Source organism: Sardina pilchardus, chromosome 4 (genome assembly GCF_963854185.1).
Source record: "Sardina pilchardus chromosome 4, fSarPil1.1, whole genome shotgun sequence".
NCBI classification, from domain to species: domain Eukaryota; kingdom Metazoa; phylum Chordata; class Actinopteri; order Clupeiformes; family Clupeidae; genus Sardina; species Sardina pilchardus.
The window spans coordinates 1,556,868-1,579,419 of NC_084997.1; the positions used below are offsets into that span (position 1 = coordinate 1,556,868).

General features: G+C 41.6%; 1 protein-coding gene across 5 annotated transcripts in view; it reads right to left on the bottom strand.

Annotated features, from left to right (window-relative positions):
* tnfrsfa (tumor necrosis factor receptor superfamily, member a) overlaps nucleotides 1–22,552 on the bottom strand; it is an 81,747-nt gene that overhangs the window by 55,283 nt on the left and 3,912 nt on the right. Inside the window, exon 1 of one of the 5 annotated variants that reach the window (XM_062533684.1) lies at nucleotides 12,637–12,797. The exons of the other annotated variants lie outside the window; for them this stretch is intronic. Within the exon in view, the coding sequence (XP_062389668.1) occupies nucleotides 12,637–12,642 (6 nt within the window). The 5' untranslated portion in view covers nucleotides 12,643–12,797. Of the gene's footprint in view, nucleotides 1–12,636; nucleotides 12,798–22,552 lie in introns of those variants that run through there. 5 annotated transcript variants of the gene reach the window in all.

Consider the following 22,552-nt stretch of genomic DNA (forward strand, 5'->3'; position numbering starts at 1 on the left):
AATTAGCGTATGAATTAAATGACTCATTAAATTAAATGTGAATCGAAATCAATGAAAAAATATAGCTGCAAGCAGCAATGTAGGGGCCAAGCAGTAGGCCGGAGTAACCACGGCAACTCGACGCTGTTGGCTCAATGCGGCAATGAGACATATGGCCGTAAGCAGTCAGAACAAGTTTCATGTCTAACACGTCAAAAGTTACAAGCCAACTTGCATTTTTGCTAATTGAAGCTATCCTAAAGGTCAAAGGTCACCAAATGTCTTGAGCGTCCTCACGATCGGGTCACGAGTCCATGCACTAAGTTTAGTTTTGATAGATTCAAAGGTTGCTAAGATATGAGCTCACTTCCTGTTTGGAGGCTTCACACCCTAGAGGTCAAAGGTCACCAAATGTATTGGGCTTCGTCCCAATTGGGTCACAAGTACATATACTAAGTTTGGTGTTGATAGATGCAAAGGCAGCTAAGATATGGGCTCACTTCCTGTTTGGCGGCTTCGTCGCGAATTTCGATTGGCTGCGACGGGCAAACGCTTCTGTCAATTGTTACAGAAATCAAAACACTAACAAAGCATGGTCTGAAGATGGTCTGTGCCAATTTTGGTGAGGATCAGTGGAAATTTGTGACCTAGGGAAATTTGTTAGTGTTTTTGATTAAATCCAATATGGCGGCCAAATCAGTTACGTTGATGTCACAAGTTGTCATCTGTCGACATAAGTATCTTCCAAAGTATTACTAGACATCACTAGTACATTGTAATTCTAAGCACAACAGCAGCCACAGGCCAAAAGGCATGTTTCTGAATTACAGTGCCCCCTAGAGGTCAAAGGTCACCAGATTTCTTGAGCTTCATTCTGATGGGGTCAGGAGTCCATGTACCAAGTTTGGCTTTGATGCGTGCATGGGTTGCTTAAATATGAGCCCACTTCCTGTTTGGCGGCTTCGCCGCGAATTTCGATTCGCTGTTTTGAGCGAACGGTAATACTTCCGAAGACGAAAAGCAATGTGTTGGCAAAACATATTCTGTGGATGCTCCACGTCAAGTTTGGTGTTGGTCGGACAAAATTTGTGAGAGTAGTAGGCTTTCAAGTGTTTTTGATGAAATCCAAAATGGCGGAAAATCCATCATGGCGGAAAATGACGTCATAGGGTGCGTTGAACTCGGGCAGGTCCAAGGAATCCAAAACTACCTGATTTTTGAAAATTGGACAAACAGGTCAAAAGTTACGTGCGTAGACGCACGTCCAACTTTGACCTGTTGGTGGCGCTAGAGGGTTTGAGGTGCCGACATGAAATTTGGTGACATGAATCATGGGACTGTCCCTAATCAGTGTGCCAAATTTCACAACTTTCCCGTAGTCGGTTCTATGGGCTGCCATTGACTTCCATGTCAGAATAATAATAAATATAGCTGCAAGCAGCAATGTGGGGGCCAAGCAGTAGGCCGGAGTAACCACGGCAACTCGACGCTGTTGGCTCAATGCGGCAATGAGACATATGGCCGTAAGCAGTCAGAACAAGTTTCATGTCAAACACGTCAAAAGTTACAAGCCAACTTGCATTTTTGCTAATTGAAGCTATCCTAAAGGTCAAAGGTCACCAAATTTCTTGAGCGTCCTCAGGATCGGGTCACGAGTCCATGCACTAAGTTTGGTTTTGATAGATTCAAAGGTTGCTGAGATATGAGCTCACTTCCTGTTTGGTGGCTTCATACCCTCGAGGTCAAAGGTCACCAAATTTATTGGGCTTCGTCCCAATTGGGTCACAAGTCCATATACTAAGTTTGGTGTTGATAGATGCAAAGGCAGCTAAGATATGGGCTCATTTCCTGTTTGGCGGCTTCGCCGCGAATTTCGATTGGCTGCGACGGGCAAACGCTTCTGTCAATTGTTACAGAAATCAAAACACTAACAAGGCATGGTCTGAAGATGGTCTGTGCCAATTTTGGTGAGGATCAGTTGAAATTTGTGACCTAGGGAAATGTGTTAGTGTTTTTTTTTAAGTCCAATATGGCGGCCGAATCAATTAGGTTGATGTCACAAGTTGTCATCTGTCCACATAAGGATCTTCCACAGTATTACTAGACATCACTAATATATTGTAATTCTAAGCACAACAGCAGTTATAGGCCAAAAAGCATGTTTCTGAATTACAGCGCCCCCTAGAGGTCAAAGGTCGCCAAATTTCTTGAGCATCCTTCCGATGGAGTCACGAGTCCATGTACTAAGTTTGGTTTTGATGCCTGCAAGGGTTGCTGAAATATGAGCCCACTTCCTGTTTGGCGGCTTCGCCGTGAATTTTGATTCGCTGTTGTGGGCGAACGGTAATACTTCCGGAGACAAAAAGCAATGCGTTGATAAGGCATCATCTGAGGATGCTCCATGTAAAGTTTGGTGTCGGTCGGACAAAATTTGTGACCCCTGATACATTTTGAGTGTTTTTGACAAAATCCAAAATGGCGGGAAATCCATCATGGCGGAAAATGACGTCACAGGGTGCGTTTAACTCGGGCTGGTCCAAGGATTCCAAAGATACCTGGTTTTTGAAAATTGGCCCAAGGGTTCAAAAGTTACGTGCGTGAACACATGTCCAACTTTGACCTGTTGGTGGCGCTAGAGGGTTCGAGGTGCCGACATGAAATTTGGTGACATGAATCATGGGACTGTCCCTAATCAGTGTGCCAAATTTCACAACTTTTCACCAGTCGGTTCTATGGGCTGCCATTGACTCCCATGGCGGATTCATAATAATAATAATAATAAATATAGCCGCAAGCGGCGATAGCGGGCCCGAGCACCTGCGGTGCGGAGACCTGTGACATTTCGGAATCTAACAAATCAACATGTGCGTGTTGGTGGGCATGTGCATGAGCAACACACATGCCCATTAAATTTGGTCAATTTTCCTGAATGTATGTGTCAACCACAACAGACAACACGCTAGGTGGCGCTATAGAGTCCCTAAGCCACACCCCAGGCCAGAGCTCTATCTCTGACTATCGATATCAATAACGCACAAGCCCACCAAATTTGGTTCATTTTCGTGAATGTGTGTGTCAACCACAACAGACAATGCACTAGGTGGCGTTATACAGTCCCTAAGACACCCTTGGCCAGAGCGCTGTCTCTGAATAGCTATAGCAATAACACACAAGCCCACCAATTTTGGTTCATTTTCGTGAATGTATGAGTCAACCACAACAGACAATGCGCTAGGTGGCGCTCTAGAGTCCCTAAGCCACACTCTAAGCCAGAGCTCTGTCTCTGACTAGTGGTAGCAATAACACACAAGCCCACTAAATTTGGTTCATTTTCATGAATATATGAGTCAACCACAGTACACAACGCGCTACGTGGCACTATAGAGCCCCTAAGCCACACCCTAGGCCAGAGCTCTATCTCTGTATCCATATTTGTAGTTCAAATTTGAGATGATAACCAGTGTGTTGATATGGTGTACTGTAAATCATGCATCTGTAAGGCTTACATCAATATCTTTGCTTCAGATCATTGAATTCATAAAACCTGTTGCTGTTTTTAATGTGTGTGTGTGTGTGTCTTGATGCAAACAAAACGTAACTAAGTCATGATTGTTTGACTTTTCTGTATTCTGGTTATTACATGCTATTCCAACCAAGCATTTTTGTGAGGATAAGAACCACTTTAGTGGTGGACTGGTCGGGGATTGAACCGGCAACCCTCCAGTCACAAGCCCCAAGCCCTAACCAGTAGGCCACGGCTGCCTCAAGGGTGTGTGTGTGTGTGTGTGTGTGTGTGTGTGTGTGTGTGTGTGTGTGTGTGTGTGTGTGTGTGTGTGTGTGTGTGTGTGTGTGTGTGTGTGTGTGTGTGTGTGTGTGTGTGTGTGTGTGTGTGTGTGTGTTTGTGTGTGTCTGTGTGTGTCTGTGTGTCTGTGTGTCTGTGTCTGTGTCTGTGTCTGAGTCTCTGTGTGGAAAGCGGGGGAGGTTAGAGAGACATCCAGCTGGGAGAGAGGGGAGGGGTGGGAAGAACTGTGGGGGGAGGGAAACAGACTAGAGTGGGTGAGCCACAGTGAGGGAGCAAGACCATGCGCGGCTAGGAACAGAGACCTATAAAAACCTAATAAACCTAAATATCTCACTTTCTGTTAACATGGTTGAAATCAAAATTGCAGCATAGGTTGATATGATTATAATTATTCATCAACTCGCTTCAAAATATTTTAGCTAAAACTGTGTCCACCACAATCATTAATGTGCTTTTAAAAAACACAAACAACACCAAATTCAAAACTTTGTATATGACTGTCACTACAAACACACTAACTAATACTCCATCAAATTTCATCCAAATTAGTCACTGTTTTCTGCCTATAACACCAACTTTTTGTTTCTTTTATAAGACACCTAGATTCAAACCTTCGCCATTTCAATATACTTTTGAAATTCAAAAATCTGGTCGCAATTCCTCTCAGGCAACCCCTCAAGATCATTTTAGTGCTTAAATGACATAATTTCGATAAACCGTCTAGGAGAAGTATTTCAAAATACATGATGTGCAAAAATCAGACAATCTCACATAATTCAAATTCTTCTAAGATTCACTATATAGTTTAAATGTAAAACTTGTTCAGAATAATACAACACACATGTCCACCAAATTCGGTTCATTTCCGTGAATGTATGCGTCAACCACAGTAGACGGCGCGCTAGGTGGCGCTATACAGTCCCTGAGCCACACCCTAGGCCAAACCTTTGTCTCTGAGTACAGTTAACAATTCCACATCTAGATGCCAAATTACAAGAGTTTTAGTGCATGTCAAGTTGGTGAAAAAGGGCGAAAAAGTTAAGAGTAAGAGGAATAGAAGTATAATAATAATAATAATAATAATCTGAGCAAAAACAATAGGGCCTTGCACCTACGGTGCAGCCACTTTCAGTGGCCGCACCTCGGTGCTCGGGCCCTAATAATAAGAAAACTTTGTAACACAATGGGGTCCTCGCAGCTTCGCTGCTTGGCCCCCAAATATAGCTGCAAGCAGCAATGTAGGGGCCAAGCAGTAGGCCGGAGTAACCACGGCAACTCGACGCTGTTGGCTCAATGCGGCAATGAGACATATGGCCGTAAGCAGTCAGAACAAGTTTCATGTCTAACACGTCAAAAGTTACAAGCCAACTTGCATTTTTGCTAATTGAAGCTATCCTAAAGGTCAAAGGTCACCAAATGTCTTGAGCGTCCTCACGATCGGGTCACGAGTCCATGCACTAAGTTTAGTTTTGATAGATTCAAAGGTTGCTAAGATATGAGCTCACTTCTTGTTTGGAGGCTTCACACCCTAGAGGTCAAAGGTCACCAAATGTATTGGGCTTCGTCCCAATTGGGTCACAAGTACATATACTAAGTTTGGTGTTGATAGATGCAAAGGCAGCTAAGATATGGGCTCACTTCCTGTTTGGCGGCTTCGCCGCGAATTTCGATTGGCTGCGACGGGCAAACGCTTCTGTCAATTGTTACAGAAATCAAAACACTAACAAAGCATGGTCTGAAGATGGTCTGTGCCAATTTTGGTGAGGATCAGTGGAAATTTGTGACCTAGGGAAATTTGTTAGTGTTTTTGATTAAATCCAATATGGCGGCCAAATCAGTTACGTTGATGTCACAAGTTGTCATCTGTCGACATAAGTATCTTCCAAAGTATTACTAGACATCACTAGTACATTGTAATTCTAAGCACAACAGCAGCCACAGGCCAAAAGGCATGTTTCTGAATTACAGTGCCCCCTAGAGGTCAAAGGTCACCAGATTTCTTGAGCTTCATCCTGATGGGGTCAGGAGTCCATGTACCAAGTTTGGCTTTGATGCGTGCATGGGTTGCTTAAATATGAGCCCACTTCCTGTTTGGCGGCTTCGCCGCGAATTTCGATTCGCTGTTTTGAGCGAACGGTAATACTTCCGAAGACGAAAAGCAATGTGTTGGCAAAACATATTCTGTGGATGCTCCACGTCAAGTTTGGTGTTGGTCGGACAAAATTTGTGAGAGTAGTAGGCTTTCAAGTGTTTTTGATGAAATCCAAAATGGCGGAAAATCCATCATGGCGGAAAATGACGTCATAGGGTGCGTTGAACTCGGGCAGGTCCAAGGAATCCAAAACTACCTGATTTTTGAAAATTGGACAAACAGGTCAAAAGTTACGTGCGTAGACGCACGTCCAACTTTGACCTGTTGGTGGCGCTAGAGGGTTTGAGGTGCCGACATGAAATTTGGTGACATGAATCATGGGACTGTCCCTAATCAGTGTGCCAAATTTCACAACTTTCCCGTAGTCGGTTCTATGGGCTGCCATTGACTTCCATGTCAGAATAATAATAAATATAGCTGCAAGCAGCAATGAGGGGGCCAAGCAGTAGGCCGGAGTAACTACGGCAACTCGACACTGTTGGCTCAATGCCGCAATGAGACATATGGCCGTAAGCAGTCAGAACAAGTTTCATGTCTAACACGTCAAAAGTTACAAGCGAACTTGCATTTTTGCTAATTGAAGCTATCCTAAAGGTCAAAGGTCACCAATTTTCTTGAGAGTCCTCGCGATCTGGTCACGAGCCCATGCACTAAGTTTGGTTTTGATAGATTCAAAGGTTGCTGAGATATGAGCTCACTTCCTGTTTGGCAGCTTCACACCCTAGAGGTCAAAGGTCACCAAATGTATTGGGTGTCATCCCGATTAGGTCACAAGCCCATATACTAAGTTTGGTGTTGATAGATGCAAAGGCTGCTAAGATATGGGCTCACTTCCTGTTTGCCAGCTTCGCCGCGAATTTCGATTGGCTGCGACGGGCAAACGCTTCTGTCAATTGTTACAGAAATCAGAACACTAACAAGGCATGGTCTGAAGATGGTCTGTGCCAATTTTGGTGAGGATCAGTTGAAATTTGTGACCTAGGGAAATTTGTTAGTGTTTTTGATTAAATCCAATATGGCGGCCGAATCAATTACGTTGATGTCACAAGTTGTCATCTGTCAACATCAGTATCTTCCAAAGTATTACTAGACATCACTAGTACATTGTAATTCTAAGCACAACAGCAGTTATAGGCCAAAAAGCCTGTTTTTAAATAAGAGCGCCCCCTAGAGGTCAAAGGTCACCAAATTTCATGAGGGTCCTCCAGATGGGGTTATGAGTCCACGTACTAAGTTTAGTTTTGATGCGTGAAAGGGTTGCTGAAATATGAGCCCACTTCCTGTTTGGCGGCCTCGCCGCAAATTTCGATTCGCTGTTTTGGGCGAACGGTAATACTTCCGAAGACAAAAAGCAATGCGTTGGTAAGGCATCATCTGAGGATGCTCCATGTAAAGTTTGGTGTCGGTCGGACAAAATTTGTGACCCCTGATACATTTTGAGTGTTTTTGACAAAATCCAAAATGGCGGGAAATCCATCATGGCGGAAAATGACATCACAGGGTGCGTTGAACTCGGGCAGGTCCAAGGATTCCAATGATACCTGACTTTTGAAAATCGGATCAACGGGTCAAAAGTTACGTGCATGAAGGCACCTCTAACTTTGACCTGTTGGTGGCGCTAGAGGGTTCGAGGTGCCGACATGAAATTTGGTGACATGAATAATGGGACTGTCCCTAATCAGTGTGCCAAATTTTACAACTTTTCACCAGTCGGTTCTATGGGCTGCCATTGACTCCCATGGCGGATTCATAATAATAATAATAAGAAAACAGAGTAACACAATGGGGTCCTCGCAGCTTCGCTGCTTGGCCCCCAATAAGAACAAAGACAAACACAATAGGTGCCTTCGCAGCTTCGCTGCTTGGCCCCTAAATATAGCTGCAAGCAGCAATGTAGGGGCCAAGCAGTAGGCCGGAGTAACCACGGCAACTCGACGCTGTTGGCTCAATGCGGCAATGAGACATATGGCCGTAAGCAGTCAGAACAAGTTTCATGTCTAACACGTCAAAAGTTACAAGCCAACTTGCATTTTTGCTAATTGAAGCTATCCTAAAGGTCAAAGGTCACCAAATGTCTTGAGCGTCCTCACGATCGGGTCACGAGTCCATGCACTAAGTTTAGTTTTGATAGATTCAAAGGTTGCTAAGATATGAGCTCACTTCCTGTTTGGAGGCTTCACACCCTAGAGGTCAAAGGTCACCAAATGTATTGGGCTTCGTCCCAATTGGGTCACAAGTACATATACTAAGTTTGGTGTTGATAGATGCAAAGGCAGCTAAGATATGGGCTCACTTCCTGTTTGGCGGCTTCGCCGCGAATTTCGATTGGCTGCGACGGGCAAACGCTTCTGTCAATTGTTACAGAAATCAAAACACTAACAAAGCATGGTCTGAAGATGGTCTGTGCCAATTTTGGTGAGGATCAGTGGAAATTTGTGACCTAGGGAAATTTGTTAGTGTTTTTGATTAAATCCAATATGGCGGCCAAATCAGTTACGTTGATGTCACAAGTTGTCATCTGTCGACATAAGTATCTTCCAAAGTATTACTAGACATCACTAGTACATTGTAATTCTAAGCACAACAGCAGCCACAGGCCAAAAGGCATGTTTCTGAATTAAAGTGCCCCCTAGAGGTCAAAGGTCACCAGATTTCTTGAGCTTCATCCTGATGGGGTCAGGAGTCCATGTACCAAGTTTGGCTTTGATGCGTGCATGGGTTGCTTAAATATGAGCCCACTTCCTGTTTGGCGGCTTCGCCGCGAATTTCGATTCGCTGTTTTGAGCGAACGGTAATACTTCCGAAGACGAAAAGCAATGTGTTGGCAAAACATATTCTGTGGATGCTCCACGTCAAGTTTGGTGTTGGTCGGACAAAATTTGTGAGAGTAGTAGGCTTTCAAGTGTTTTTGATGAAATCCAAAATGGCGGAAAATCCATCATGGCGGAAAATGACGTCATAGGGTGCGTTGAACTCGGGCAGGTCCAAGGAATCCAAAACTACCTGATTTTTGAAAATTGGACAAACAGGTCAAAAGTTACGTGCGTAGACGCACGTCCAACTTTGACCTGTTGGTGGCGCTAGAGGGTTTGAGGTGCCGACATGAAATTTGGTGACATGAATCATGGGACTGTCCCTAATCAGTGGGCCAAATTTCACAACTTTCCCGTAGTCGGTTCTATGGGCTGCCATTGACTTCCATGTCAGAATAATAATAATAAGAACAAAGACAAACACAATAGGTGCCTTCGCAGCTTCGCTGCTTGGCCCCTAAATATAGCTGCAAGCAGCAATGTAGGGGCCAAGCAGTAGGCCGGAGTAACCACGGCAACTCGACGCTGTTGGCTCAATGCGGCAATGAGACATATGGCCGTAAGCAGTCAGAACAAGTTTCATGTCTAACACGTCAAAAGTTACAAGCCAACTTGCATTTTTGCTAATTGAAGCTATCCTAAAGGTCAAAGGTCACCAAATGTCTTGAGCGTCCTCACGATCGGGTCACGAGTCCATGCACTAAGTTTAGTTTTGATAGATTCAAAGGTTGCTAAGATATGAGCTCACTTCCTGTTTGGAGGCTTCACACCCTAGAGGTCAAAGGTCACCAAATGTATTGGGCTTCGTCCCAATTGGGTCACAAGTACATATACTAAGTTTGGTGTTGATAGATGCAAAGGCAGCTAAGATATGGGCTCACTTCCTGTTTGGCGGCTTCGCCGCGAATTTCGATTGGCTGCGACGGGCAAACGCTTCTGTCAATTGTTACAGAAATCAAAACACTAACAAAGCATGGTCTGAAGATGGTCTGTGCCAATTTTGGTGAGGATCAGTGGAAATTTGTGACCTAGGGAAATTTGTTAGTGTTTTTGATTAAATCCAATATGGCGGCCAAATCAGTTACGTTGATGTCACAAGTTGTCATCTGTCGACATAAGTATCTTCCAAAGTATTACTAGACATCACTAGTACATTGTAATTCTAAGCACAACAGCAGCCACAGGCCAAAAGGCATGTTTCTGAATTACAGTGCCCCCTAGAGGTCAAAGGTCACCAGATTTCTTGAGCTTCATCCTGATGGGGTCAGGAGTCCATGTACCAAGTTTGGCTTTGATGCGTGCATGGGTTGCTTAAATATGAGCCCACTTCCTGTTTGGCGGCTTCGCCGCGAATTTCGATTCGCTGTTTTGAGCGAACGGTAATACTTCCGAAGACGAAAAGCAATGTGTTGGCAAAACATATTCTGTGGATGCTCCACGTCAAGTTTGGTGTTGGTCGGACAAAATTTGTGAGAGTAGTAGGCTTTCAAGTGTTTTTGATGAAATCCAAAATGGCGGAAAATCCATCATGGCGGAAAATGACGTCATAGGGTGCGTTGAACTCGGGCAGGTCCAAGGAATCCAAAACTACCTGATTTTTGAAAATTGGACAAACAGGTCAAAAGTTACGTGCGTAGACGCACGTCCAACTTTGACCTGTTGGTGGCGCTAGAGGGTTTGAGGTGCCGACATGAAATTTGGTGACATGAATCATGGGACTGTCCCTAATCAGTGTGCCAAATTTCACAACTTTCCCGTAGTCGGTTCTATGGGCTGCCATTGACTTCCATGTCAGAATAATAATAATAAGAACAAAGACAAACACAATAGGTGCCTTCGCAGCTTCGCTGCTTGGCCCCTAATAAGAACAAAGACAAACACAATAGGTGCCTTCGCAGCTTCGCTGCTTGGCCCCTAATTAAATCGCACACATGGGTGAATCGAGATCGCGATTTTATAACGATTTATCGTGCAGACCTAAGTTAAGGTACTTAATCCCAAAGGTATTCGATGAGTTGAGGTCAGAGATTAGTGTGGGCCACTGTTCTTCCTCACCCAAATAACCCAACCATGTCTTTATGGACATTGCTTTGTGCACCTTGTGACAGTACCATGCTTCAATTCACTCTTCAGCATGACCCATTTTTTCAGAAATGTTTGTGAACGCAGACTGCATGACTAGATGCTTGATTTTATACACATGTGGCAATGGCTCTGAATGAACATATGAATGCAGTGATTAAGTGTTCAAATACACTATGTCTTATAGTGTATGAATGCATGAGAAAGTATACAACTTGTTTATTGTCAGCTTCAAAGAAACTAAATCTGCCGGTTATTGTTTTCCCATAGGGTGTAATACTCTCAGTTATGTTAGTGAGAGACAGCACTGAAACAGATAAAAAATGATCAAATTTGTCTAATGTGTCTAGTTGGTGTGGTATTCTATGTTTATGTAAGAACATTTTAGTGTGTATGAGAAAAGTCGGAATCACAGACAAGTGAACAGAAAAACCTACGCAATGTAAATGTGAATCTTATCTGTCTAATGTGTGAGGGCAATCGTCAGATCTTACTTTGCATGTGCTTTACCTGCCCTCAAAAGGAGAGATTATTGAATGTAACTCTTCTTAAGCATTCTGGCAATGTCCAGCTGTCTGATAAGGAGAGACACTCTGCTGGTCATTACCCCAATCACTGCAGTACACTTCTCATGTGCCTCCCATTATCACAGAAATAGGAAGGGAGCATGAGAAAGAGAGTGGAATAGAGGGAATGATAGAGGTGTGTGGGAAAAGGGGCATATTAGCAAGGAGGAAAACAAATGACAAACAAAACTATGCAAGAGTTCTTCTACTCTTTTATAGTTAGCCAACTTGGGATCAATTTTATACCAGCTAAATTTCCAATGACTATGAGACTCACTACATAGTAATACATTTTTAACCATTTTATGCTTGGTAGAAGTCATAAAATTTAAGTGCATACTAATGAACCTGACTGGAATGGAACAAGATGCTTTGGATATGGTACACAACATTTCTTGACTTGAGTCTTCTATCAATAACTTGGGAAACCAAATTACCGTAGAAGGATTTGGTAGGCTTTAATTTCATGAAATTTTTACCTCATGATAAATATTTTCCACAATGGTATCTGTCCCTTTTTAACCATACCAACCAACTGGACACCATCAGGTCCATTAGCATTTGCAGTGTGCAAGGTTTTCTGTAAAAAATAATCTGTGAGCTCTATAACATACAGTGCCCTTTTATTGCTTTTATCTAATAAATCTTGGACTTTTTTTTACAATAATTTACCACAATCTCAATTTTACAATCTCAATGCCCAAATACCCAGTGTCTCCATGCTTTAAATATGCTTTGACCCCGCTCATTGTTGTTGCTATAGGCTATTTATTAGTAGTAGTAGTAGAAGTAGGATATCATTATTGTCATCCTTCTGTAAGTTTGGAAAAGCCTGCACTGTACAAGAGACTGACATGCCCAAAGAAGTTTCATTGCACATCCGAGAGTTTGGGGATATTTCCACACACTACGTGGAGAGTTGCGATGCTTCAAAACGTTGTCACTCTCCAGCTCAATAAGATGTTCCTGTAAATAGAGATGTTGCCAACAACTGTATCCATAACTATGTTGATGTCAATGCCAATGCCAATAGGGGTCATTCCACCTCAATTCAACAAATGCCTTCTGCTTGACCATCTGATTTGCTTCATAATTTTCTGTGAATAATGATTGCTACCTATAGATTCCATACGGACATCCGCAAGCCGTATGTGTTGATACTGACTGTGCTTCAATCTTGTGAAATCAGAAGGAAAATTGTGGATTTAAAAAATAACATTTCAATAACCATAGCCATAATACCATCATGAAATTTCACAGTCTGAAAGCCCATTCCATACTCTTTCTGGAGATGCGTTGCCATACCTCTGTTGCCATAGCTTGTCTTACCCCTGTGATGGGGAGAAAAAATATCATCCCAATTGATTATTTTTCAGTTTTGTGTTACAATATTTCCAACAAAAATGCAATATAGACACCTCTTAAGTCCCTTTCCCACATGAGCGAGACATCCGGATGTCAAACGGATATCAAACGGGTGGCTGTATGTGGGAACGCAAAACTCGGGTATTTTCTTACCCGGAACTCACCCTACTAGCCCCCTAGTACTACTTCTAGATGTTACCCAGGTGCGCTTAGGTGGGAACGCGGTCGGCACAGTTCTGGGTAGAGAGGGGGGCGTACCGATGACATATAGAAATGCATCCTTGCGGCGCGAGGCTGAAAGTACAAATTGCCATGGTAACGATAAACATTGCCCTACGAGTACAACCACAGACGAGAACATCGGAGTACAGAAAACAGTGAGGTTTTGTTGTGTATGTACAATAAAAAATTCAACTGCAATCACGTTGTTGTGTTTGTTGCGGGACAGGCAGGATTATCCTTGCAAACATCGTCACATGAACATGAACATGAAAAGCCTAAAGCAATAGTTCGATGGCTTTGGTCATTTGATGAATAGGCTAGTATGATGGCCTCTTAAATTGGCTTTCGCACCTGCTACGTGAATAGCTTGAAGTGTTGTCGATTAGCTTGCAACTAGCTGATTACTGTATACAGTAGTTAGCAATTAACAGCTGATAGTTAACATCGCTGTTATTTAGCATTGTTGCTTTTTGTAGGAGTTGGGAAGGAGCCTCAGACCTCTGTGCTGTAATATATTTTCCAGGTGTGTCATTATTTTCTATTCATTTGTTGTGTTGGATGTTTATACCAGAGGGTTAAAGCAGAGCTTTGTTATAGGCTACTGTGTGGTCCTGGCGTTAGCAATTTTTTTCTCTATGCTCGCTCCCGCTGACTAGCGAGCTAACTACTTGTTCTGTTGTTTCATGATGTTTTGGATCTGATGTAAGTTCGCATCATCCAGGCAACACAATTCAACAACGCATTTATTTAGCGTCATCTCCCTCCCCCTGCAAGTGCTGACATTGCCCCACCCCTCGCGGCACCTACTCGGGTCTAGTATGAACACAATTACCCGTATCTCACTCGGACATAAGGCTTATGTGGGAACCGTCCGTGTTGTGCCTCTACCCGGGTAAATATGTCCGGGTGACTTCTAGAAGTCATGTGAGAAAGGGACTTTAGTTACCTTTTCAAAGACAGCTTAAACACATCTGTAGAGATACATAACCATTTGACAAACATTTTGCTTATAAATTGTGTAAAGGAACTCTAAGAAGAGTGTAAAGCAGTTTGCAGTAATGTTAACCACAACGTCGTTGCTGGAAAGAAATAGCGAACAGCCAATGATAAGTGTGGCGGGCCATATCTATAATAAACTAATACATGCTCGGCGGGCCGCATTAAAGTGCGTGGCGGGCCACAGTTGGCTCGCGGGCCGTAGTTTGGACACCCCTATATTATGTATACCAAGCTAATATTTTGGCTGAGTTAGTTTAAATGGTTATTCTTTAGATTTAAAAGTTTGAAGCAAATCTGAGATGGCCAAGCAGAAAGTTTCTCTGAAATCGTTGAATTGAGGTGGAATGACCCATAGCCTAAATCAGTGGTTCCCAACCTGGGGTCCGGGGAGTAGGGACCGCCAGAGATTGCAGGGAGTCCGCATAATGTTGCCTGGGTTAAGGTTGTGAGGTTACCGAATTTATATTTGCGAACATTAAATGTTTAAAATCCCAATAACACACACAGTTGGATAATCAAAACTCTGTACAATACTCTGTATAACATATTTTTGTTCCACAAATTCACAAATTCATTAAATTCATGTAGCCATTTATTACCTCTGACCTCTGAACTTGTGTAAGCAACTTTCAGGTTGGGCTAGGCTAGGCATCGGTAATTCATCCCCGGACCCCGATAATGGAATAAAACAATGTCTTGTGTGTGTATGCAGGTAGGACTTCAGGTAGGGAGGACACAGGCAAGGGGGGGCTTCAAGGAAAAAAGGTTGGGAAACACTGGCCTAAACTCAAGTCATTAAGCTACATTGCATTTGCAGAGGTTTCTGTATTACAGTGCATGCAAATGCACTTTACTGTTATCATAAAACTTCTTATTCTTAAAGGCTGGTCCTGAGCCACCTCGTCCATTTCGCCTACCATCAGAACAGGAGCACGAGGACGTCATCTCTATAGCACTTCACTCCTCTCTATCCTACCTTGACATTAGCAACACTTATAGAGAATGATAATAACGCAAACTCGGGTCCAAACCATAGGTCAAAATAGTGAGTCAAAATTGGCGCTTATTTCTACCGGAAGATAAACATTGATGAAATGTCAAGCGGGCCAATTTTGGTTCATTTGCTGGTGCAAAAGCGTACCACACTGGGGTCTATATGATACATAATAACAATTCTATATCCTGGTGCGGACCAAATAATCGAGCTAGTGGTGTGAAAGCGCCCTTAGAGGATGCACGATTTTTGGGTCATGTACCAGACCACATCTATTTCTCCAATTGACACACCCATTCAATTAAAGTGGAGCACATGGCAAAAGTCTGGTTGGCCCTGACCTTGATATTACTCACTAAATGTATGTGGGGAAAAAATAGGCCAGCTTTGTGATAATTAGCTATGTTTTATATAAAAATAGAAATAACTGTAATGCTGGAAAGACAATCTTGTATTAGAATAAAAAAGTGGTTAATATTTGAATCATCTTTATTTGTATAGCACATTTCATACACAGGTTGCAGCTCAACGTGGTGGAACATTTGGAACACAATAATTAAAAAGAATCAAATTTGATTTGTAATACATTACATTTGTAATAATCTCTGCACTGTGTAATGGACTATGCAATGTGCTGATTAGATCATAAATGGACACAGCAATGAAGAGGAATGACTGTCAGAAAAATAGCAATTACACATTTTCCCCTAAATTGTTCAGTCCTAATTGCAACTTCAATGATAGATCTACAGTGTGCAATCTATCTATGTGAAGCAAAAAAAAAAAAAAAAGTAAAAGCCTTTAACACTAGAAGCGCCAAGCGCCGGTCATTTGACCGCTGACGCATATTACTAGAAGCGCCGTGTAGGTTTGACCTAGATATACCTAGAACTGCCGGGCTGCGGTCTTTTGACCGCAGTGATTACAAAAAAATAATATTTTCACTCGATTAAATTCCAGGACCCTACGTTCACGACTTCTCTCTTCTAAATACACGTGTTTTATCACCCAGAATTTTTACATGATCAAAAGCACACCGGTACAAGGTAGTTTAGAGCTATTTTGCGCTCACTTATGTGACAACACTATATTGTCTCACGTTCGGCCATGTTTGTCCAGGCTGCTATTCTCTTTTCTCACAGCAGATGTAGCAAGGGTTTCCTGTCAGTCGGGCATGAGAATAATATTTTACCATAAAACATATACTTTATATGTGCAATATGTATTATATATGTGATTTATTTTAATTAACTATTAACTATTTTTCATTTACATGGCATAGTCTATGGAGGCGATTTACAGTGGTAAAATGCAAGTTTGTTTTGAAAACGTTGTGACTTTGTTCTATTAGGCAGGCCTACATGTGTAAAAAATATTTTCAGCTGAAATTCGTCGTAGCCTATTTATGTAGCCTACGTAGGGCGCGTATGCCTACGTACATTCATAGTTGTATATCTTATCTTCTATTTGTAGGCTATCTTTTAAAGCTCAGACTAATGTATAAGCATTTTCTTACATATTTGCTGGACTGACTGAGTTACGTCGCGTCAAACACCCATTTCCAGTTATATAGAGTATGAAACGTTAAGTGGCGCAACGTCAACCCCCTCGACTAATACGCAGTCGACCCGGGTTCACATCTCGGCACGAACGAAATGTTGTAGTTTATATTGATTGAATTTACTGACTGTTTTTCAACGTCGACGAACAATTATTTTTTGTTAATGGTTTTTAATAACAAACTATCTGAAATAAACGGATGAATCACAATACTGTTTACCAAAATGATTTCGCCAGCCAATCATTTTCTAAGCCAAATTGAGCCGCCATCTGACAAACTTTGGCTAAGACAGTTAGACTTTTTGCATCTAAAAATAATTATATCATAGAGACACACGCGAAAAATAAACGATAGCCTAGAAACTAGGCCTACGTGAGATTTTCCCACTGGATACACATCAGTATTGTGCTCGTTGCTACGATACAAAGGACTCAAAGTGAGTTGACGACCAATTAAAAGTGCAAGTTTTCCGCAATGTTTTTTTCTCGCGCTGAGATGACATGGGGGAAAGAAGCAAACAAGGTAGCCTAATTTTGATCTCGCTTTACATACTTTCCTAATTCCTACGTAGGGCTACTCAGACTTTTGTTAAATCTTCAGGGCCCGGTTGCACAAACACCAAAACCAAAGATTGATGATATGAACCAAATATTCTGGAACAGACGGATTTACAGCATTGAACGCGATATTACTGCGACTTCCACCGTTAGATTGCTGCGCTGTTCACAACGCATGCAGTCTACATTGAAGTGAAACGTGCAGAACTTTGTCCAAAACAATACAATAATCGAGATTGAGATCTAGTACAATATAGACATCTGTAGACATGAAGTGGCAACGATATTCTGTAGCAAGTTTCGCAGCGAAATTCAACTTCTGTTGTGTTATATTAGGCATTTTGGAAATCCCATTGATTTCTGTAGTAAGACTCATTGCTCGTTGATATTACTCCGCCACCGTCTAGTGGTCTGGAGTGTGTAATCTTCAGATTCAAATACAGAGCGGAAGTTTATACACGGTTGTAGGGTGATCTGAAAAAGTAGTTCCAGGATTTACAAAATGCCTAATATAACAACAGAAGTTGAATTTCGCTGCGAAACTTGCTACAGAATATCGTTGAAGACCAGTAACCATTCGGTGAGTTGCACATTTTTTAAAACGAACGTTTAGGGGTGTTTTAAGGACAGAATAGTTTATGCACATAGGGAGCAATGTTAAAGCCATGCAGAGAAGATTCTAAAGCTGCCAAATTGCAGACACAGGCTCAATCGTCGAAGTGTTGGTGTCAAACAATCGTTTGCATGCTAGGCAATACAGAAAACGGGCTTAAAGTGTAAAATACCGAAATATTCCTTTAATATTCAAGTGTAATAAGCCCAAAAGAAGGGAACTACTTCATAGCCGTGCGGTATATCGAAAAATAATGCACGTTCCAAATAGCGCATCACAATTGGAAATTTGACCAAGCAGTGGTATAAACTTTATTGATGCCTTGCTCAAAAGAACTTCAGCTGTAAACAGGTCGGGGATTGAACCAGCAACTCTTGGGTGTAACCAGTGGGCTACAGCTCTGCCCCACTAAGAAGTTAAAATGTGTGTCTCAATGCTGAATCACGAATTCACAGAAGTTAGCTTAAATTGTAGAAACAATAGGCTTATAGCTTTTTTTTCAGCAGACATCGTAAACATAGCCTACACATTCGCAAAACTGAGAATATCTTTCACTCATCATTTTTAATTAGGCTACTTCTTGCACCTATGCCTGCTCAGCATAGCTGCTCTCTCTATCCCCTCCGAGGTAGCTAGACCCTGAAGAGGAGAAGATGCTTCTCCCTAAATGAATGAAAATTTGTTTTAGAAAGTAGCCGCGGTAGCCTGTAACATGTGGCATGAAATCCTGGCTACTGTGTAATTGAAACCAAACTAGGTTAGGCTCTTTGTTCCAGGTCCGATCATTTTCGGCGGCGCGAACATATAGGCTACCTATTAAATGAATAGAAGTGAATTTGGGGAGTGAATTAGAACTAGCCACCCATTCATTTTAGAGCTTAGATTATCTGCCCAAACCCGAACTGCGGGCCGGTGTTACGGATCTCGAGATCCAACAACACCGGTGTTGGGTCGACATTTTTCATCCTTCCCCTCCCGTCGGGTCAGGCTCCTAATCACAGAACGCATGCCTCCGTTTTAAAATAGCCTATAAATAACATTCTAAGTAGCATACAACATGTAAAAACGAAATATAAAAAATGAAATACTATGAAAAAGTTGAAAGACAAGTTTGCTTAAGGTTTGTTCAAGAACTCTTCCAGAGTTTTTACCTCAAACAACACAAATCAACACAAATAAATGAACAGATAACTCAAACGTGCTGTTTGTCATAATGAAACAACCACAGACTATCAACAACACGGTCTGACACGAATGACACATGGCTTAGTGCAAACTGAATGTATGACCAAACGATTTGATTCGTGCACGAAGCGCCATCTAGGTATCATTATGTGTAAGTAACAGCCTCCCAGTCTAAGGACTCAACGGTCTTTTGACCGCCTCAGCCGCGCTTTAAGTAGTTCACACCAGCACGGCGCTTCTAGTAAGTCGTCAAAGCGGTCAAATGACCGGGGCGCGGCGCTTCTAGGTATAAGTGGGTCAGAACGGCACGGCGCTTCTAGTGTTAAGGCTAAATGCTATTAGGTCTTAGGTCTATGTTTGCATGGTAAAGCTTAAAGGTAAACTATGCAACGTTTTTCAGTTAATCAATTTGTTCCATACTGTTATATGCTAGAATAAGTCATTACCGGTCGAACAATGTTTTTTTCGGCCGCCCTAGTGGTCTGTAGCGGTAGAACCTCGCTTGCAATTTCAGGAGCCCGGCTCGGGCACGCACCCATGGTCTACTCCAGGAAGTGTCATGTGAAGGATCAGGAAAAGGCACGGCAGACTGACCGATTGAGGAGTTTTGTCAAATATACAAGCTAGAGCTGTATGGGAAGTTCTGCAGAGAAATATGCAAGCATAAAACGAGCGAAAACGAAAAGCGAAAGCGAAACTGGCGATGAAATCGCCAATCCTGCATAGTTTCCCTTTAAAGACTGCACTCACAATACAATACATTTAATTGTTTTCTCTGTTAACTCAAGAAGGTTAAGCCACCAGCTAGGCAATCTACAAAATGTATCTTGTTTAATAACATTATTTATCGGCGCTCGGTAAAATTAATTATTTTAAAATAAAGTTAAATAAAATTAAATTTGGCAAACTTTTCATAATTTTTTACAAAAACCAGCACTAGCACCGAAATGACTATCTCTATTAAAAGTTAGGGTCGGGGTTAAAACCACTGGTCAGCCATAAGTAGATCAACACTTGGATGAAAGGGCCATGCCTCTAAAGGCAAGACATGTGAGACAAAAGTCTTAATAATCTAAATTAAGTCTTCCACACACACACACACACATTGTTGAAGGAAAAGTCCATCACACACCCCATGCTAAAAATACTTCCTCGCTTCCTTGAGGTTTCCTGACAGGACTCGCTGGAGATATACCCCCGAGACTATCACATATCCAAGCCCTTTACAGAGCTAACTGTAAACATTATTCCTGTTCAACCATAAGGTATTGGTAATATGTTGTCATGTTCAAGACACCAATTTTAGAAGAGGTAATTAGCCTACTTCATTACACAATAGGCCTACTAATGTCCAAGTTAAAAGCAAACTGAAAAACACAAACACACACCCATCAATTGTACAACTCCAAACATAACTTTCCCAGGAGAATAAGATAAGCCATCACAAGAACCCGTGATCTAAAAAAGCCCTGTAGCTCTGCAATCTGCAGAGAAGCACAAAAGAAGAAGAAAATACTTCTATGCTAGCCTGACTTGACATTACACCACTCTCAGGTAGGGCTGCAATTAACAATTATTTTGATAGTCAACAACTCTTTTGGTTGTTTTCTCAGTTATAACAACAATCATTTTTGTGATGTCCACCATCACTGCTTCCTATATAGGCGCAGCTCCTATTCTGGGTTCCAGTGCATGTTTTACCGCACCTGTTCAAGTCTGACCCCACACGCCACAAGTCTCTGTCTCAACATAATATAACCATTGTAGATTTAAGCGATAAGCCCCTATAGGCAGTCATTTGCACTGATTTTAGAATAGCTAAGGGGTGTTGCACAACGGGCAAGCGGAGTGACTAAAACCCCCCTGAACTGTTCTAAAATCAGTGCAAATGACGGACTCGAGTGGCTTATTGCTTTTCTAAAACAGTAACTACGTCTATTTGGCAAGAACTCATGAAACGAAGGCACAGCAACGGAAAATTTAACAATGCTTTCATAGATAATTATTCTTCCCCATGTTCAGGGTGTGAAGTGAAAAATAAAGATTTGCAAATTGGTGTTTTCTCAAATAAGAGGTCATGGAGAATAAAGAAAAAAATATTCAAGAAATCTCTGTACTCCCATAAGGTGTAATGATGCTCTGAATATGAGATCCAAAATATTTTTTCACTTGTGAAGTCTGCTGTTCAGTCCTCTTCATTACTTTTTCTGAGAGTGTTTCTACTGATCTCAATAAGGAAAAAAATCAAGAGCCTATGTTGAGTAAAAATATGTCTTCTGAAGGCCTATCAACTTTGAGGGACTGCTATGACCATGCAGGATCATCCAGACCACTTGCGGTGATTTTACTGCACACTATTCCTATTCATGCACCAGCCTGCAAAATTTGAGCCTCCAACATATTTTAGTTCTTGAGCAATGAGCTTGTGAACTTTGCTTTCTGCGATATATTGCTATTCATGTCTCCCATATTATTCAAAGTCATTACAGAAAATTAAGAAATAACACTGTTCAACTCACTTTGCAATAGCATGGTGCATGTCAAGGTCCTTACTATTCACTTTTTGTTGAAAAACTAAATACACCCACCTTTTTCGATGTGAAAGTGTTATGTATAACAGGTTGTGATTGTGAAGCCATTTTAATCTAAAATTGCTGCTGAATGCAAAATAAAATGCCACAACAAATGCCCCCTTATAAGCGTATTAAGCCAATTTAATGTGATCAGAGTAAACCCTGAGTAAACTCGCCTCAAATAAAAGTAAAATAGATAAAAAAAAAATGTTTTTTTACATTTGAGACGCAAGTGCATGAGCTTCGGTTGAACTGACGTGGAGTGATCCCACAACAAAATGTCCTGATATTCCATGGCTTGCTAATATCCTCATGTCTGGATAGACTTTCCTAAATGCCATGATATTCCAGAAATTCCATGACCCGTGGGAACCCTGATATTTCAATTTCAATTTAATTTCAATTTAATTTCACTTACAGAGCGCCAAAACATTACACATGTCTCATGGCGCTTTACAGAGTGTTAAACATTCAAAGAGAGCCCATGAGTAACAGGGGCAAGGAAAAACTCCCTAGAATTGGAGATACATATAGGAAGAAACCTCAGACAGATCCACGACGATATTGTTGTTAATGAATAATCGTAAAAGTAATTATGATCTCAATATTTAGCAAAATAATTGTGATTATCATTTTGGCCATAATCGTGCAGCCCTAGGTCTGACCCACATACCAGCTAGGGAACTTTAGGTAACTTTTTTGTTTTAATCTACTGTAGAATATTTCTAATAAATATGAATAATTAATTAGTCATTCAGATGGATATAATTTGTCTTTTTTCTGTTAATTCCGGGGTCTGATTGTCAGGTTTAAACGCAAATGTGGCCTAGCCTTCAAAAACTAAAACCTTGGCTATCTCACCAAGTTAGGTGTACTTTTATTTTCCAAAATGTAGTTGTATCCCTGATCAGTGATGTTGTTTGCATATTTAGCTGGATCACAGTTGAGCTGTGTGACCATTAGAACATTAACACTTAAAAGTTATTGCTATTCTCCCTACTGTAGTCTAAACAAATGTTGAAATTGTTCACTGTTAAATGTAATTAATGTATTGTTTTATCTGTATGTCGCTTTGGACAAAGTGGTCTG